We start from the raw sequence: 17095 nt of genomic DNA on the forward strand, positions 1-17095 counted from the left end.
CAGCGGGTGGTGTTAGAGAGTCAAAGGAGAAATACGTCTGTTAGATTATGTGAGTGTAAATTTACACTTAACACAAGGCAAGTAACTGCAGTGAGTGTGTTGCATGGACATTGTGTTTCCTTTAGACAAGAGTGTACGTGATACATTAAAATATATGTAATACAGCTGACTTCACTGAACAGACAAATCAACCTGTATTAAAATGTGAATGCCTCTTATTATCAATTATGAATGTCTGATCATAGAGCTAAAATTACCCCCCAAAAAGAGACATAAGCTAATGATAAAATATATATAGTACTTTCACAAAAAGTATTTCACAGCTTGTAAATAAGTCTGCTGACTAAGTAACTAGCGGAACAAAGTAAGGAAGATCAGTTAAACCTGTCTAGTATTGCTATTCAATCAATAGCTGTAATCAATGTGTAAATAAGCAATTTCTAAGAGTGCATGCAGGTTTTGGGAAATAATGAAGCAAGTTTTTGAATTTTCACAACTCTTGTTTATTTATGCAACATGTGACACTGTGTGTGTACACATTGTGGAAAATCCAGGACAGAAACCTACTTCAGGTCAGGACACAAAGAACTGAGATTTTTCAAAACAGATTAGAAATTGACTACAAAAGTAAAAACTAACCGGTAAACTGAACTGAATTGCACTAATTCATTTAGAGGCTTTCACAAATAAAGTGTGAAGTAGTTTTATTTTCCTTTTACATTTTTCTTTTCGATGAGTTTTGATACAAAAAAAAGGTATCATCAGTTATTGCTGTTTAATAAAATTTGTTTCTAGTCAAGTTGATTGAGAGTTAATTACTTGAATTTAAAGTCAAATGCAATGTTACCTATTTACGGGAAGTCATGTGGTTTCTGTGACTCATACTATTGATTTCCTTTTATTTGTCGTAAAGTTAATAAGTACCAGGATGGTCTTCGTGATACCACCCCCTCTTTAGAAACATCACTGTCACTTTTGTAATAAATGTACAGGTCCTGCTAAATCTTCTCACTTTAATATTGAACCCCAGTATATGGTTCATCATGGGATTTTCAGTAAACTGGAGTTGGCTTACTGCACTTTCCTGTCTCTTCTGTATGGGTGAGCTACGTTTACGTCAGACGATATATACTTTATATGTCAATTTTACTTTCAAAATGTCAATGTATTATTTGCTGAAAAAGTCGAGCTGAGATTTAGTAAATTAGTTAGAACTAATAAACATGTAAATGTTCTATTTAAAAAAAAAAAATCTTGGAATAATTCTCAACAGGATTTGTGGCCAATAGCTTAAGAAACAACAAAGCAAATAACAATTAGACTTTTACAACCGCTACTGAAAACAGTTACGAAAGTATAATTCCAGTGGACGAATCCATCCAATATGTTGTCTCCAGTTAGTGTTCCTTCTGAAACGGAAATTAAAATTAAATACAATAAAATTGATCATCTGTTTTTAAAAGGTTTTTTTTTTTTAATGCAAGGTGATTTTTACATGAATGTAAGAATGGTCAACTCATTTTTGATTTTCAAAAGGATTGTTTGAGGATTACAAGTGTGAATAAAATGTGTGTATATATAATTATCATTTTATTTTGTTTCTTTATATCAAATTAATTATCTGATTAAATTCATACAAATTTAGGATAGGAATATACAAGCATTATGCTTCTACCTATGCTTTTTCAGTCTTTCTCTTTTGTTGTATATTAAATTGTGGCTTTACTTATTGTAATGATTGAAACCCACAAAAAAAACAAAACAATTTCATGTTCCTAAAGTGTGTGGTTCATAGTGCCAACAGCATAAATATTGTTTTGTTCATCGGAAAGGCAAGAAACCTATGTGGTGAAGGAGCAGCTTGTGAAATGAATTACTTATTATTAAATCCTAAATTATGCACTTTACTCTATGCTTCAAAATGTTCTTTTATTTTTCAGGAGGTGAAGTTTATTGTAGTTGCACACAGGAGAAAATAGAAATGGAAGGAGGTGATTACACACTGACTAAGCAGCTGGACACAGGCAGCTTGTTGATCTACCAGTGTCCTGAGGGCTACTATCCATATCCCGCTCTGGCCCGCGTCTGCCAGACTAATGGCAGCTGGAAACCATTGCCCAAAACATTTGTCCCTCAGAGATGCAAGGGTGAGTGACGTGATGCCGATGTTTCTTCACATCAGGCTGCCTGCTCCTCAAATCCCCCCTCCTCAAATCCTTTTGTTTTGCAGTTGTTGAATGCCCTGACCCCGCTGTACTGGAGTATGGAAGCGTCTCCCCTCTTCAGGAGAGGTACTTTGTGGACAATGAGACCACCATTGAGTGCTACTCTGGATACAAAATGCGAGGCTCATCCAAACGTGTGTGCCTACCAAATGGGAAGTGGAGCGGCTCCACTCCCATCTGTAGTCATGACGGTAAGTCCTAAACCGCCACACTCAGGTTTGGGATATAGCTTCAATGGTGATCTTATATGAATCATCTCTGATCTTTTTTGTTACCACAGCAAGTAACAATTGTGCCGATCCGGGAATCCCAGCTGGCGCCTCAAGATACGGGAACATATTCGGTATTGACGATAAAGTGCAGTACAGCTGCAATAACAACCTCATTTTGGTCGGGTCGAAAGAGAGAGTGTGTCAGGAGAGCGGCCAGTGGACCGGCGAAGAGCCAGCATGCTACTGTAAGAAAGATACCTACAAAAAATTGTTCACATTCAGGATCATTTGATCAAAGTTTTGCCATTAACAGGTTTTCTAGACCACAGGAATGGGAATGGGAGTGGTGGTTATTAAACTGGTGATGTCTTCTGGGTTAACATGTTGGATGTCTGTGACTGTTGATTTACCTACTTACGGTCTGAGATGCGTAATTCAGCAGAGATGATGCTATGTGGAGGGATGCAGGAACAACAGAGTAGATCTAGGCCTTTGGTGTTCATTTCATCTTGCCTTTTCTTCAGTATTACTTCACCGAGTCACAATTATAACAAATTTCAGTTTTTGTGGCCTTTGCTTCTCGCAGACAGACACACCTATGACACTTCTCTGGAGGTTTCAGAGGCATTTGGCAGCGCAATCAAAGACAGTCTCACCACCTTAGAGCCCTTGGGTAAGCCAATTATTAACTCCATCAAAGCACTCACATGCTCTATGACATACGACCTGAGTTCTAAAGATATCAATCTAACTTTTATTGCCTCATAATTTTCTCTCCATAGAAACAATTTCATATTAATATGTAATTGAATATGTATGGTACAAAAACAGTGTTTGTTGTGGATTGTTCAGATGACACGCAGGAGGGGAGAACAATCAGGATTTCCAAAAATGGGACGCTTGACATCTATATTGCTGTGGATATTTCTGAGAGCATCGAAGAGAAACACGTCAATAAAGCAATAGACGCTATCATAACACTTATTTCAAAGGTAAGAAAAAAGAAGCTTTCCTTTTGATTAAAGATGCGAGACAAGTGAGTTTTATTCCAAATTATGCATCAATACATTTTACACAGACAGTTTTTTTATAGGGCAATCCTCACAGAATAGCCTCACTTATAATATGCTGAAATTGCAAACAGTCAGCAACATCGTGCTGCCACTGGAGATGTAAGATTGCTTTCGCTGATTATGGGCTCAGTTTAAAGGATGCACATGGGGTGAAAGTACTGACTGTTGATGGATGCTGGCAATCAATTTGCTGAGTTGTTCAAATATGTTAGGAATATATCAATTAGTGGGACTACTCGAGACATTTGATCAATCACTTCATCTTGTAATACAATGACACGTTAGAGTTTGTATTCAGCATGACAGAGAAAGACTATCACTCATTGGTCCGAAACATAACTCTCTCTCTCTCTAATATAATGTATAAATATATTGAGGGACTTTTAAGTATACCTTAAATTCATTGTTCTACCCAAATGTACTAAATAAATTGCCGCTCATTCAGATCAAATTAATAGCCAATAATATAGCTCCCTGTTGAATATAGCTCCCTTTTCCCTGTTGTTCCCAGACTTTTAGTTACATTTTGAATTTAATAAAAATAGTATTTTGAAAAGAAGGAGGATGATATAACGTTTTATTATAATGCACCAAGTTTAAAATGAGTACAGCACTATTTCAGTTTCATGGCTGTATTGTATAATTTGATTGACTCATGTGATTCTTTACTTCATAATGGCTTTTTTATTTATTTAATGCATTACTCTTCGGGCTCCATACATCTGAAACAGACACTTTTATTACTTTGTTACTACACTTCACGTATAAATAAATGTCTGCATTAGCTTTGTGTATGTTACTGTCATATATTAATCGGTAGTAGGTTTCACAATTTAAAGCCATAAACTGTATCATATTTTTGTAGGGCCTGACGTAAGAAACCTTTTACTTTGTCTGACACACTTTTAGAAGCACATTTGGCACACTGCACACAACATGTACAAACATAATCCAACTCCATTTGGCTGCCAGCACAACAGGCCATTAGAAGTGAATTGCATTATGAATTACATGTCATAATCTTGACTGATGCTTTTTGGCAGGAGTGCCTTGGCTCGCTGTCAGTGCACACTACGAGATTCTCTTTCTGCTGATAATGTATTAATTACTCAACAAAATAACAACCATAAGCAGTTTGATGCATTCGGAGGTGTTGCATCGACAAAATATTTTACAGCAGTTTGACAAGTTTGCATGTGTGTGCTTTTTTTTTAAAAAAAAGGTAAAACAATACAACAATTATATCCACATGTATTTAACTGGTTTGCTTTATTTCTTCACAGATTTCAAGCTTTTCTGTGTCTCCAAACTATGAAATAGTCTTTTTCTCCTCTGAAGTGTATGAAGTTGTCAACATTCTTGATTTTTTGGATAAGAAAATAGAACTAAAGGCCATCATAGATGAATTGAGAAACTTCAAAGTGGGAGGTGAGTTAAATAAATTATAAATATTGTTGAAAATACTGTTTGAATACACAGCTTGACCTACGCTTTACTGTTGGTGTCTGTGTGTGTATGTGTGTGTGTGTGTGTGTGTGTGTGTGTGTGTGTGTGTGTGTGTGTGTGTGTGTGTGTGTGTGTGTGTGTGTGTGTGTGTGTGTGTGTGTGTGTGTGTGTGATTCAAAGACAAAAACACTGGAACAGATCTAACCAGCCTCTTTGAGACATTCGTGGAGAGAATGAGTATCATAGAGCTACGAGTTGGAAAAAAGGTCTTTAAGGAACATCGTCATGTCTTCATCCTTTTTACAGATGGTAATATCAGCCACCCTGCTTGTTCAGCAGTGAAGTTTCCAATTTAATGATTACATATCAAATACATCTGCTGAACATCATTTTAACACACTGGTTTGTTTCATTTCAGGTGCTTATAATATGGGCGGATCACCAGAACCTACTGTTAAAAAAATAAAGAGTATGGTCTACATGAACCACACTGGTGAACAGGGGACTGAATCAAGAGACGACTACCTGGGTGGGTTTGATTTAAGATTTTCATCACCCAGCTGCAAATATGCTTTATTGTCAGTAACATTTGATTGTTATACAATTAGGCCTAGCAGGCATGTCCTTCTGTTGCAGACATTTATATTTTTGCCATTGGAACTGATATCTTCGATGCTGACCTGCAGCGGCTCACAGCAGGTGGTGCAAAGCACTACTTCAGATTGATGGACATTACAAAGTTAGAAAAGATCTTTGACGACATAATTGGTAAACATCTTTTACAATTTGATGGAATAATGCTGACAATAGGGATTTGAGAAACTATATATATATATATATATATATATATATATATATATATATATATATATATATATATATATATATATATATATATATAACATGTCTATCGAGTTGAGATAGAGACTGAAATAGCTAAAAGACTATTGCCCTCAAAACATTCATGTTACCCTGAGCTTGAGCACCATGGTGATCTCCTGAATTAACTTCAGTGCCACAAGCACATTCATGTTCACCTCATGATAAATTGTAATAACTTTACTATATTTACTTTTATTTTGTCCCATCATCAGGTTAACACTTTTATTGGTCAAGTATTTTTGGCTTATGAGCAGAAATCTGTAAAACATCAGCTGTACTTTATGTTTAGTGCTAATAAGCAGATGTTATCATGCACGCTAAACTCCCATGGTAAACAACATGTTAGCATTGTCACTGCGAACATGTTCCCTATACTAATGTTAGGAATTAGCTCAAAGCCTAACACGGCTGTAGACTCTAATCTTATTATTTCACCAATTCCTTTTCCTAGAAGACAACATTTTTTGATAATGATTTTGCAGTGGAAACCCCAAAAATGTGAAAGAACTATGAAAATAGTTTTTTTTGAGACACATCTTGTCTCTAGAAAGGTTTAATGTATGTAATGGTTTAATATATATATATATATATATATATATATATATATATATATATATATATATATATATATATATATATATATATAAATGTGTGTGTGTGTGTGTGTGTGTGTGTGTGTGTGTGTGTGTGTGTGTGTGTGTGTGTGTGTGTGTGTATTTACTGGCATGAACATTAATTTCTTTTCTTCATGCAGATGATACAGAAGTCCAGGGTCTATGTGGTCTTCATCACAAGTATTCTGATAAAGGCGGCAGGGAAATGTATCCATGGTTTGCATTCATTTCTGTCCAGGTGAATGTTTCAGTATTTCGTTTAACTTCATGATTCATCTCTGAAATATGTTTGCAAAGCTGAATATGTTAATCAGAATATTTTACATGATGATTTAGAAGAATGATATAAATATAGAGAATGTGTAAATTTGTATTTTCTGTATAATATGTATTCGACCACAGCAATTAGGGAACTAAAAGGAATATACTTTTACACTAACAAAATGATTAAAAAACAATCGGGCCTTGTGACAACACAGTGGAGACAGACCTTCAGACGTAGGATTTTATAAAACGCTTTTAATTATGTACCGCATGCTGTGTTGTCCATGTTGTTGTTTTTTAAAGTGGTGTTATTCTGTGCCATAAAGTATATCATATATGTATCTGTCTTTTAAACTTTAAGAATGAAGGATTTCCAAGTAACTGCATAGGCTCTCTGGTGACCCCTAAATTTATCTTGACTGCCGCTCATTGCTTCAAATTTGGAGATCTGCCCGAGCACGTCACAGTTGAGATTGATGATGGACAGGGCAGAGGTAATGATCCGTGTTTGTTTACTCGTGCCACTTTTCTTGAGTTATGTCAACCTAACACAATAGGTGTGACAGTATTTCCTTTGATGAAGTTTTGGGGTCAAAACAAACCCCTATTTGGACAAAATGTTTCTGTAATTCACTTCTGTCAACAACAACCAAATACAAACACTTGATTGTATCTCTTTTACAGTGAAAAAAGTTAAAACATTCAAAATACACCCACAATACAACAATAATGCAAAAGTGGCGCAGGGTGTGAAAGAGTTCTATGACTATGATGTGGCTCTCATCCAACTGAAGGAAGATGTTAAAATCTCCCCTAATGCTCGGTAAGAAAAAGTCATTCACACTCAGACTTGATGTTACATGACCAGTCCTGCCTGGGGGTTTATTAATAATATACACATGCACAAACTAGTAAACAAATGAATTCTGTCCTCGTGACAACGTTATAGGCGTGATAGTTAAATGTAATTTTGTTTTATTTGATTTCTCATCCAGACCTATTTGCATACCTTGCACTCAGGAGACCAGTGATGCTCTAAAACTGGTTGGCGTATCCACCTGCGAGGAACAAGGTGAGGTAAATCGACTAACAATCTGTAACACAGCTTGGTCTTCATAAATCAAATATCTTCACAGCATCTGGTATTTGTGTGTTTTCTTATTACAGAGAATCTTCTGTTAAAGAATCATCTCGAAAAACTCAATTTCCTGACCAAGAAAGGAAACTTTGTAGCAGTAAAAGAGGCCTATGCTAAGCTGGGTGACAATGTGAGTTGAGCTCTCTCTGTGTGTGTGTGTGTGTGTGTGTGTGTGTGTGTGTGTGTGTGTGTGTGTGTGTGTGTGTGTGTGTGTGCGTGTGCGTGCACGCGCGTGCATGCGATTTCCTCATTATTTACTCCAAACCAACAAGTCATTCTGAGCTATGGTTCTTTCTCCATCTCATTAATGCAGAGAGATGAGTGCATCCGTCATGCACTGGGGGCTCCAGGCATAACAACTCTTGAACCAAAGGAAGCTGTGACGGATAACTTCCTGTGCACTGGTGGCCTGGCTCATCAAAGAGATCATATAGCATGCAACGGTATGTTCCCTCACCAGCACACAGACGCATACGAGAGGCAGCAATATCTTTTGTGATAAAGTGGGGCAGACCAGGCGCATTATTATCAAGGATTCAAGGTAGATTTTGTGTGTAACCATGTGTGTGTTTGTTTGGACAGGTGACTCTGGAGGTGCTGTGTTCAAGGAGTATGAGCATCGCACAATACAGGTACACAGAGGTTTTTTTTATCCAACAGTATATCACCAATTAGTTCCATCTGTTGGCAACAGGAAAATACAATGAAATTAATGTGATTATGTAATTTGACCATGTAGGTTTTTGTTGATCGTGTCAATTAACCAACAATTTCTTGCACAGGTTGCATTGGTCAGCTGGGGAACCAAGGATCTGTGCAAAGCGAATGATGGTCTCGTGGAGTCAAATGCGGACTCCAGAGATTTCCATATTAATCTTTTCAAAGTTGTCCCTTTCCTCAAATCAATCCTTGGAAATGACACCCAGGATGAATACGCACCACTTCGGTTTTTATAGCTAAAACATATTTGTATATTGTACCTTGCTTTTGCATTTCAGATTCTGGATTTGTATACTGCATGTTTAAGCTCACTGTTTTATGTTATTTTGCTTTCTCAGACTGTGCGTTCATAATGAAAAGATCCCATTGTCAGATAACGTTATCCTGTCAAAAGCACACACACATACACATGTTCACAATACATTGCATCATCCTGTCTTCAAATGCACAATTATGATTATGCAAATAGTTCTGTGCTTTATCATCATGTATTTAGTATTTTCAGTGGTCAATCAGGTTGTGAAGAGGAAGTTAATAAATCAATATGAAACTGTTAATCCCAATGATTAAGTCGATCAAGATTAGTGATAGGACAGTAGGATGATTGAGCCCACAGCTGCAAAACTATTTGAAGAGCTGGCTTTATGGCAGCAATGTGTAATATGATACTAAGGACTTGACCTGACATGAAATAACTGCTGTCAGAGGTTCTACACGTTTCCCCTACGTTGGATCATCACAGCAAAACCAAAAAGTGAGCTCAAGTACTCTATGACTTATTTTTCTAAATGACGACCTCTGGAACCAGTGTGAAGAGTCATTAATGAGAGTCTTCCTACAGACAGTAGGTGGGCGTAGTCGTGATAGGTGAGTGCAGTGCAATCTCAATGCATTATAATGCAGACTTATTAGTTTGCTCATTGCCTCAATGGAGAAAGGAATAAGTACCCTTCATTTAGAAAAAAGGGATTCATAATACAATTTGAGGTAGAAATGCTGTATTCATAATTTACATTTTCACAATCACAGGTTATTAAATGATTTCCTTCTCTAATGCTTTTTACAAAAAGGGCCTAAAAAAGACATGACTGAAAGAATTACGACAGCACTTAAAAGGTTCCTTCAAAACTCTTTTATGGAGCAGCTCTGCTGATAGAGCTGTCCAGCTCCCCAGCAGGTCAGTGACTCAAGGCTCATTTCCAGCTCTCTGTGCAGACCTACGCAATGCGGACACTCACTCTGGCAGTGTGCCAGCAAAGATCATTCAAATTGAATTTAGTGGAAAGTTAAGGTCTTTTTTCGGTGAGTAATTACGTTTTTTCCTTCTCTTTCTGGCTTTGAGATGGAAATGAACTGCGCTTTTTATTCATTTCCATGTCATTCCAACCAGCAAACAAACAAGGCCATTGCATTACAAAAGATTTGTTGTGGTCAAAGCAAGTTTATAGCTTCAAATCAAATGTTATTTCACCATGTAACTATGATCTGTTGACAATTACGCTGTCAGGCCCAGTTGAAATGTACATTTTTGCAATTCTCTTTACTATTGCATAATGGCTAAACGTCCAAACAACTAAAGAATGGAGGTAGTGACTTTTCAACATAAATATTTGGTTTCTCTGACCATGGTGAAACACTTCTCTTGTGTTAGTGTCTGTGGTGCGTGTGTGTGTGGGGGGGGGACATTAGGTCAGTGATGTACTGGCTTCCCATGGGAACATTCATCTGGTTTCCCTTTAAGTAATTGGGAGAGAGAGAGGAGGTCAGTGGGATAAGAGGAGGAAACAGAGCCGGAGGAAGACAGACTGTAAGAGGAGGAACGAATGGGAGAGACTTAATTGAATGAAACCCTCTCTCGGTCTCAGATGCTGTAAACAAGATGGACATTTAAACCAAGGTGCATTCTTTATTGAATCCTTCTGGAGTACTCTGTTACTTCTTGTCTTCTCTTTTATTTCTCAAGCATCAGCAGACAACATCTGATACCTGCCTTCAATATAAACAAACCCCTTGACTGAAATCAATCTATTGCACCTAAACTCATTTCTATCCAATCTGTTCTATCCAAACGAGGTTAGCAGTGTTGGGATAACATCATGCATGCAAACAGTATATAGAGGGATGCCTCACCCCTCCAGCCCCACACTTTTTTCATTTTTTTACACAAGCACACACAGCATATTCCTGATTAAGCGTCCTGCTGTTTAAACTCTGGCTGATCTGTCTCTTTGTGAGTCCTAAATCAACCTCATGGCCCATTTTAAAAATCACTATTATTAACAACTGCATACATGCACTTTTCCTCCCCATTTGTGCTTAGAAAAGCAGGTCATGCTCACAAATTATATTGCAGCTATTATATTGATTGACATCTCTCTTGTTACGAACACGTACCGTATAATAATGATCTTAGGCATCTTTAGGCATCTGTACGACCTGAATTTCTGAGATGAAACTCATCAAAAAAAAAGAAATATATATATATATATATATATATATATATATATATATATATATATATATATATATATATATATATATATATATATATATATAGTCTTTATTTTTAATTAATTTGTTTTTATACTTTAACAATCTTGGGAAAATTCGGGAAAAATATTTCCCAAATTGTTCTGCAATCCTACTGAGAGTTGGTGCAAAGATTGATACCACTGATTGTATTGTAAATATACCGCGAGCAGCTGACTGAATTAGCTTAGCATAAAGATTTTGTCCAACAGGGACGATTACGGTCGATAAAAAGTGGGCAGGTGTTCAACTAGCTCAAAGACCAGCTAGCCTGGCTCTGTCCAAAGGTTAAACTAAATCTGACAGCCACATGTGATATCTTGTTTGTTATATCAAACATATAACACTTTATTTGTGCGCCTGTGAAATGGGTGTGTAGTTGTTTTTTACCCATCTTTGTATAAAAACTCAGAAATCGCTGAACCCGAAAGCTTAAATTCAAAAGGCAGTAATCTGGTTTAAACTGGTAATGAACCACTGGATCACGAGGCATTGAGCTCAAGGCAATCGGGCAGAAGGTTCGGGGTTCTGGGCTGGAATGAGAGAGAGTGGTTGATGAGGATGAAGATGACCAGGTGTGGAAATGGTGAGGAAGTTCAGGGGATTACGGAACAGGAAGTGAATTAAGTTATTATCACAGCTTGATAACGAGCTGATTACAGGGCAGATGAGGTCAACAGGGTCCGTAACAAGAGAGTTGGTCACTGTCAGAGTAAAAGACATGAAATAAAGTCATAATAAAGGTGAACTTGTGACACTTTGTGCAAAGCTAACCTTACTTTAGCTTTGTATTTGTGAGAGTGGTGAATAAACAAAAAAAATAATAATATGTTGAATCATTTGACACATTTATCCTTCATTTCAGACTAATTGGCGGTTACAGGCTCTGAAATCCTTTTTTCATCCATCAGCTTATTATTCTGAGTGATGGAGTCAGACATTAACACACATTATTTTAAAAGACAGATTGTCAGTATTTGGTTTTAAGTGAGCAGAGCTCAGCTGGATTTCGTACCCCTATGCCCGAATTAGGATTTAGCAACCGTTGAATTTAAAACGAATGACAGTCTGAACTTAATTTCAATTTTTTTGTACATATTTCATGTTGCAGATAAATATTTAAATTACAGACTATATTAATAAAGAAACAGTATTGTCCCTCCTCGTGGATATATCCGCTTGCTTAGCTATCAGGCCTTTGTACTTGAACACAATAATAAGGGAAGAGCCCTGCAATACACCGTAGCTGAGAAAAATACTTTAAAATGTCCCTGATCGAGTTTGAGCAGATCATTTTCAAGTAACACTTTTGTAATGATAATATCCAAAGCTTAAGTAACAAAGAAGGCAGCGAGATCTGCCTCTTGTCAGCGTTTACGATGAGAAGCACTTGCATGATTAGATGTCTTGCAATCGATGCAGCCTCTTCTCCCAATCATTAAAACTGCTCTTAACAGATTACAGCCCTCCCTCCCAAACTGCCCATCTCCTCCTCTCCCTGCTCCTCCTTCTGTCTCACATACTCTCCTTTTCAGCAGAAAGAACAGGAGACTTGCCTCTTTAGCACTTTTTGGCTTTCTCTTTGAATTTCATCCTTTTCGGGGGCATTTTCTTACGGCCGAAGCAACAGCTGCTCCTCTCAAGGTTCAGCTGAAGTCCTTCGGTTTCACCAGAGCTCCCCTGATGAGCAGATGAGCAGACAGCGGAATGAAAAAGACTAAACTAAAATACAAGAGGTGGTAGTGAACGGCTGACAAAGATGGACCTGCTAACAATCTTCTGTCACCTCCTGCTTTTATGTTTTGATCCAACTGCAGCCACAAGCCTCATCACAGGTAAGCTGCACAAAGAAAACACAACACAGTTGAAAGACATTAACTTTTTGACTCATTTGTGGATCTATCTTTGGTTTCTCCTTGGCATGCCATCCTGACTTTGTGCTGGATATTTGACCCTTGAAGCGGATATATTCGAAGCCAGAGGTAGGCAACACACTCTGTCTAAATTACATAGATATCGTAAGGTGCAGAACATACCCAAGAGTATGAGCGGAGTCTTGTGAATATGTAAGAGAACGTGCAGAAAATGAATTGCACTTCTGGTATGTTTAATCGGGGTGTGTGTGTGTGTGTGTGTGTGCGTGCGTGTGTGTGTGTGCAGGTCAACGTGTGTGCAAGGCAGGAAACGGCAGGCCGTGTTACAAGCTGGCCTATTTCTCTGAGTTCCGGCGGCGGCTGAACTTCGTGGAGGCAGAACTCGCCTGCCGACGGGACGGAGGACAGCTGCTGAGCGTGGAGTCGGCATCTGAGCAGAAGATCGTGGAGCAGCTCATCACAGAGCTCCGGCCCACCGATGGAGACTTTTGGATTGGTCTCCGCCGTAACCAAGGAAACGAGGAAAGCAGCTCAGACTGCCCCTCGCAGTACTACTGGCTGGACGGCAGCGAGTCCACATTTAGGTGGGTGAGAGGCATCAAGGGGTCAAAATGTTAGTTTTAGTTAGTTTTAATCTCGTAAATATTCACTGCTGATTGTATGATGTGGATTGTGTGTTAAAGTGTGTGTCCTCTTTTGTGCACTCAACAAAGTAAATTTTGTTCAATAATATGGCGCCGCATTAAAACAATTAGAGGATCATGGTATGACTAATACAGAATAGTAAGGCTTTTACGGAAATTGATTTTGAGAGTTTGAAAAATGTGATATATGGCAATTTCCTATTGCTTGTCAGCTAACATATGCACAGACACAGATAATAAGCTAATGTACACCCATGCATCAGACTATACCTCTAAAGATGTCTAAACACAAGCACAATAACTGAACAATAACTTTTCCTATGAAACAGTCTACAACTTGCAATCTTTAAATTATTTAATTATATATGATCAAAGAATAACTAAATACAATTGCAAAATGAGACCAGAAATGCAAAGCCAGTTTTCAGTTCAACTTTCGATACTTGCACCCACGCCGGGTCTAACCAGCTTTGTTACTTTTACCTTTATTTACCAAATTTGAGTATGTAATTTGAGATATGCTTTGTGTGTGTGTGTGTGTGTGTGTGTGTGTGTGTGTGTGTGTGTTGTAGGAAGTGGCATTTGGATGAGCCATCATGCGGCTATGAGGTGTGTGTGGTAATGTATCACCAACCGTCCGCTCCTCTCGGTCCCGGGGGACTCTACATGTTTCAGTGGAACGACGACAATTGTGAAACCAAGAACAACTTCATCTGCAAATACACTGCAGGTGAAAACTAACACAGTATTTCAACATTGTTTTACTTTGAAAATACTTGAACATTGTTGATTGGGATTTTTTTTTCTGCACAGAGAAACCACTGGAACCGTCCCCTTCACCCAACTCCACTCAAACAAGTAAAATGTCCCCGAATATGATGATATTTTGGATACTTTGAAAAGCATTGTGATCAATATACAGTGTTTACACAACGCTTCCCATTACAGATGTTTTTCCGTCATCTGCGCTGCCGTTGAATCCAAGTGACCCCAACCAGGACAGAAGTACAGGTGGACTGACCCAAGACTCATATTGATAAACATTTTTATGCAGAGCAGACAAGTATACACTCTCTACTTTGATGTGCATATCCAAGCACTACCCTGACAGTCACTAAACCTGGATCTCCCTGTTGTCTCTTTTAGCATTTAATGTGATTTACGTCATCATTCCCACCATTCCCCTGATACTGTTGCTACTGACAGTGATTGGAGTCTGCTGTTTCAAACTGCTTGCCCGACGGTGAGGACCTTTAACAAATGCAACCACTAAAAACGTTGATCTCCTGTAACTAAAAAAACACCAGTTCACCAATTCATAGGACCATCTAGGCTACAGCCATCAATACGCAACGTCATGTTGATTATTCAAACACTTCCAAAATAGAGTTGTTCAACAGTTTGTGATTATTCATTATTATTTCAGGTTTCGTTCCATATTAAAATTGAATATGTCATATTCATGTATGCTTTTCTTCTGGGTGTGAGACAGAAGCAGGAAACAGCAGAAATCTGAAGTGTGCCAGACAGAGCCGGGCCTCTGCCCCAGCTCGGCTCCAACTGACGTCTACAGAGTCATTAGCTCCCAGAAGGATGACGACCTGGTTTCAGCTCGTCCGCAGACCAAAAACACCTCCTTTTTAAGCTCCTCCCCTGATACCCCGACAGGTGACTACGACAACCTGGGTGGTCGGGACACAGAGAGCGGCTTTGTCACGCTCGCAAGCACAGAGAGCGGCTTCCTCAACTATGACCTCAATGACCTCAGCCTTGGGCGTCGTGTCACCCACGACTTCTACAACACCAGCTTGAGCCGCTCTGCAAAGAGGGACTTAAATGACCGCAGTCTGTGTAGCACAGGGCACAGAGAGTTTTATGACAGGAGTCTAGGTCGTCGTACGACAAAGAGTGAGCATTACGGCAGCAGTGTCTACGGTGACCATGGATTGTATGACGGTAGTACCAGAGGAATGAGTGACCTCTACGATCCCAAACTGAGGCCTGGAAGTTACACGATAAAAGCTGACCACTATCAGACATACATCACCAATGGAAAAGAAGACAGTTACCAAACCAACCTCGGAACCTGTGGTAACCGAAAATCCTACCATGCAAATCTGGATTGCTACCGAAATGGCCTGAACCTTGATGTCGGAAGGAGATACTTCAACGAACAAGACTGGATCAACAGAGAAAACTACTGATCCTTTGAACAGCTTATTTGCTATGTGTACAGCAGTGTGCTTGTGATTGTGGACAGGGATGAGAGTGGACAGATTATGATTTTAGCATTAAAAGATCACCTTACCCAAATTACAATTGTAGCCATGTTGATTGTTTAGGTTTGACATACTCACGTTTTGTGTCCCTGAGATTTCTGCCTGCAACCCAATTAAATGGCAGTAAATTAACTGTTGCTTGTGGCGGTCTACACAAACAAATTTACCTCCACTTAATTGTTTCCGGCAAAATGCTGCTGGGATCCAGCAGCATCTTTCCAGAAACAAGGTCCAGGCCAGTCTTAGTAATCTACACACCGACGGGTTTCTCTGTAGACTACTACTGAACTACTGTAGAACGAGTCGTTGCATCGTTGGGGACGCTTTCTGACGTTTCTGGACACCACAAACCAAAGTCCATTCAGCTTTGCTATATTGTGGTGGTGAATCAACACTGGCGCTGAACAATGCAAGTGAGGGAACAATAAATTTGGGGGTGTGAAGTTAGACAGAAGCGAGTTTACCAGACTCTGTAGCTCACTCTCCTCTGTCCAAAATCTCAGACTAAACTGTTGGTGGTGGAGATAAATTGTTAGCAATGTAGACTCCACGTTTTGACTATGAAGAAAAATGGGTGGAATTTGAAAAAAACAGTATCTATGGGTCAACTGCATTGATTTGGATAGTATTTTTTATTTTATTTTATAAACTGTCCCTCGTGAAGGGGGCAGTGTTACTGTATAATGCAATGTTCAGACATTGGAGTCATTAACATGACATGACTCGGCCTCAAGACTAAATCTATGAGTGATTTGTGTAGAAGCCTGTTTGCATGGCCTTGTCATGATGCCCTTGCTTGGTAGGTAAACTATTGAGGTATTGGACCTTTATGGCTGCTGTACTGGATATAAACAGGCTACCTCAAAGAGACACAACGGATCAATACGCTTGCGGGAGCAAGGGTTGAATATTTTGTATGTACTGCAAGAGTTTTTTGACATGACCTTAAATTGTGAGATGCCAGAAATGTAATTAAATTGTTCCCTTGTTTATTTATGACATTTTGTCTGCTGGCGAGTGGAAATGTGGCTCATACAATGAATTTTAGTGCCTGCAGCCTGACCATAACAATGGCATGACATCAAAGAGAATGATAAAAATATAGCATCATCATTGTTACTTATTCCGAATGTATAATGCCTTGACGTCTCTCCTGTAAGTGAGAGTGGTTTGTATGTTTGTTACGTCTTCAAAT

At 38.6% G+C, this 17095-nt stretch overlaps 2 protein-coding genes across 2 annotated transcripts; both read left to right on the forward strand.

Moving 5' to 3' along the window:
* Positions 1–1043: 1043 nt before the first annotated feature.
* Positions 1044–8810, forward strand: LOC137802670 (complement factor B-like). Its single transcript, XM_068600715.1, has 18 exons — positions 1044–1101; positions 1941–2147; positions 2231–2416; positions 2506–2682; positions 3024–3110; positions 3290–3429; positions 4794–4938; positions 5137–5265; positions 5375–5485; positions 5593–5724; positions 6593–6690; positions 7078–7210; positions 7401–7539; positions 7712–7788; positions 7884–7984; positions 8168–8297; positions 8437–8486; positions 8637–8810. The coding sequence occupies exons 1-18, from the start codon at positions 1044–1046 to the stop codon at positions 8808–8810; spliced, it is 2274 nt and encodes a 757-aa protein (XP_068456816.1).
* Positions 8811–12646: 3836 nt separating this feature from the next.
* layna (layilin a) lies at positions 12647–17042 on the forward strand. Its single transcript, XM_068601021.1, has 8 exons — positions 12647–12938; positions 13065–13085; positions 13264–13561; positions 14194–14351; positions 14435–14479; positions 14570–14632; positions 14768–14864; positions 15114–17042. Exons 1-8 carry the CDS (start codon positions 12863–12865, stop codon positions 15823–15825), a joined length of 1470 nt encoding a protein of 489 aa, XP_068457122.1. The 5' UTR covers positions 12647–12862; the 3' UTR covers positions 15826–17042.
* The last annotated feature ends 53 nt before the right edge of the window (positions 17043–17095 follow it).

This window comes from Clinocottus analis, unplaced genomic scaffold (genome assembly GCF_023055335.1).
Source record: "Clinocottus analis isolate CAN_PGR_092001 unplaced genomic scaffold, fCliAna1.0.p SCAF_5, whole genome shotgun sequence".
Taxonomy (NCBI): Eukaryota; Metazoa; Chordata; class Actinopteri; order Perciformes; family Cottidae; genus Clinocottus; species Clinocottus analis.

What these genes read in the sequence shown, in the direction of transcription:
- LOC137802670 (XM_068600715.1), top strand. Translation starts at nt 1,044, where the DNA reads ATGGGATTTTCAGTAAACTGGAGTTGGCTTACTGCACTTTCCTGTCTC. An exon ending in CGAAGAGCCAGCATGCTACT is followed by an intron (nt 2,683 to 3,023) that starts GTAAGAAAGATA and finishes TGCTTCTCGCAG; the next exon opens with ACAGACACACCTATGACACT. An exon ending in ATGAGCATCGCACAATACAG is followed by an intron (nt 8,487 to 8,636) that starts GTACACAGAGGT and finishes TTTCTTGCACAG; the next exon opens with GTTGCATTGGTCAGCTGGGG.
- layna (XM_068601021.1), top strand. Translation starts at nt 12,863, where the DNA reads ATGGACCTGCTAACAATCTTCTGTCACCTCCTGCTTTTATGTTTTGAT. An exon ending in GGATATATTCGAAGCCAGAG is followed by an intron (nt 13,086 to 13,263) that starts GTAGGCAACACA and finishes GTGTGTGTGCAG; the next exon opens with GTCAACGTGTGTGCAAGGCA. An exon ending in GGCAGCGAGTCCACATTTAG is followed by an intron (nt 13,562 to 14,193) that starts GTGGGTGAGAGG and finishes TGTGTGTTGTAG; the next exon opens with GAAGTGGCATTTGGATGAGC.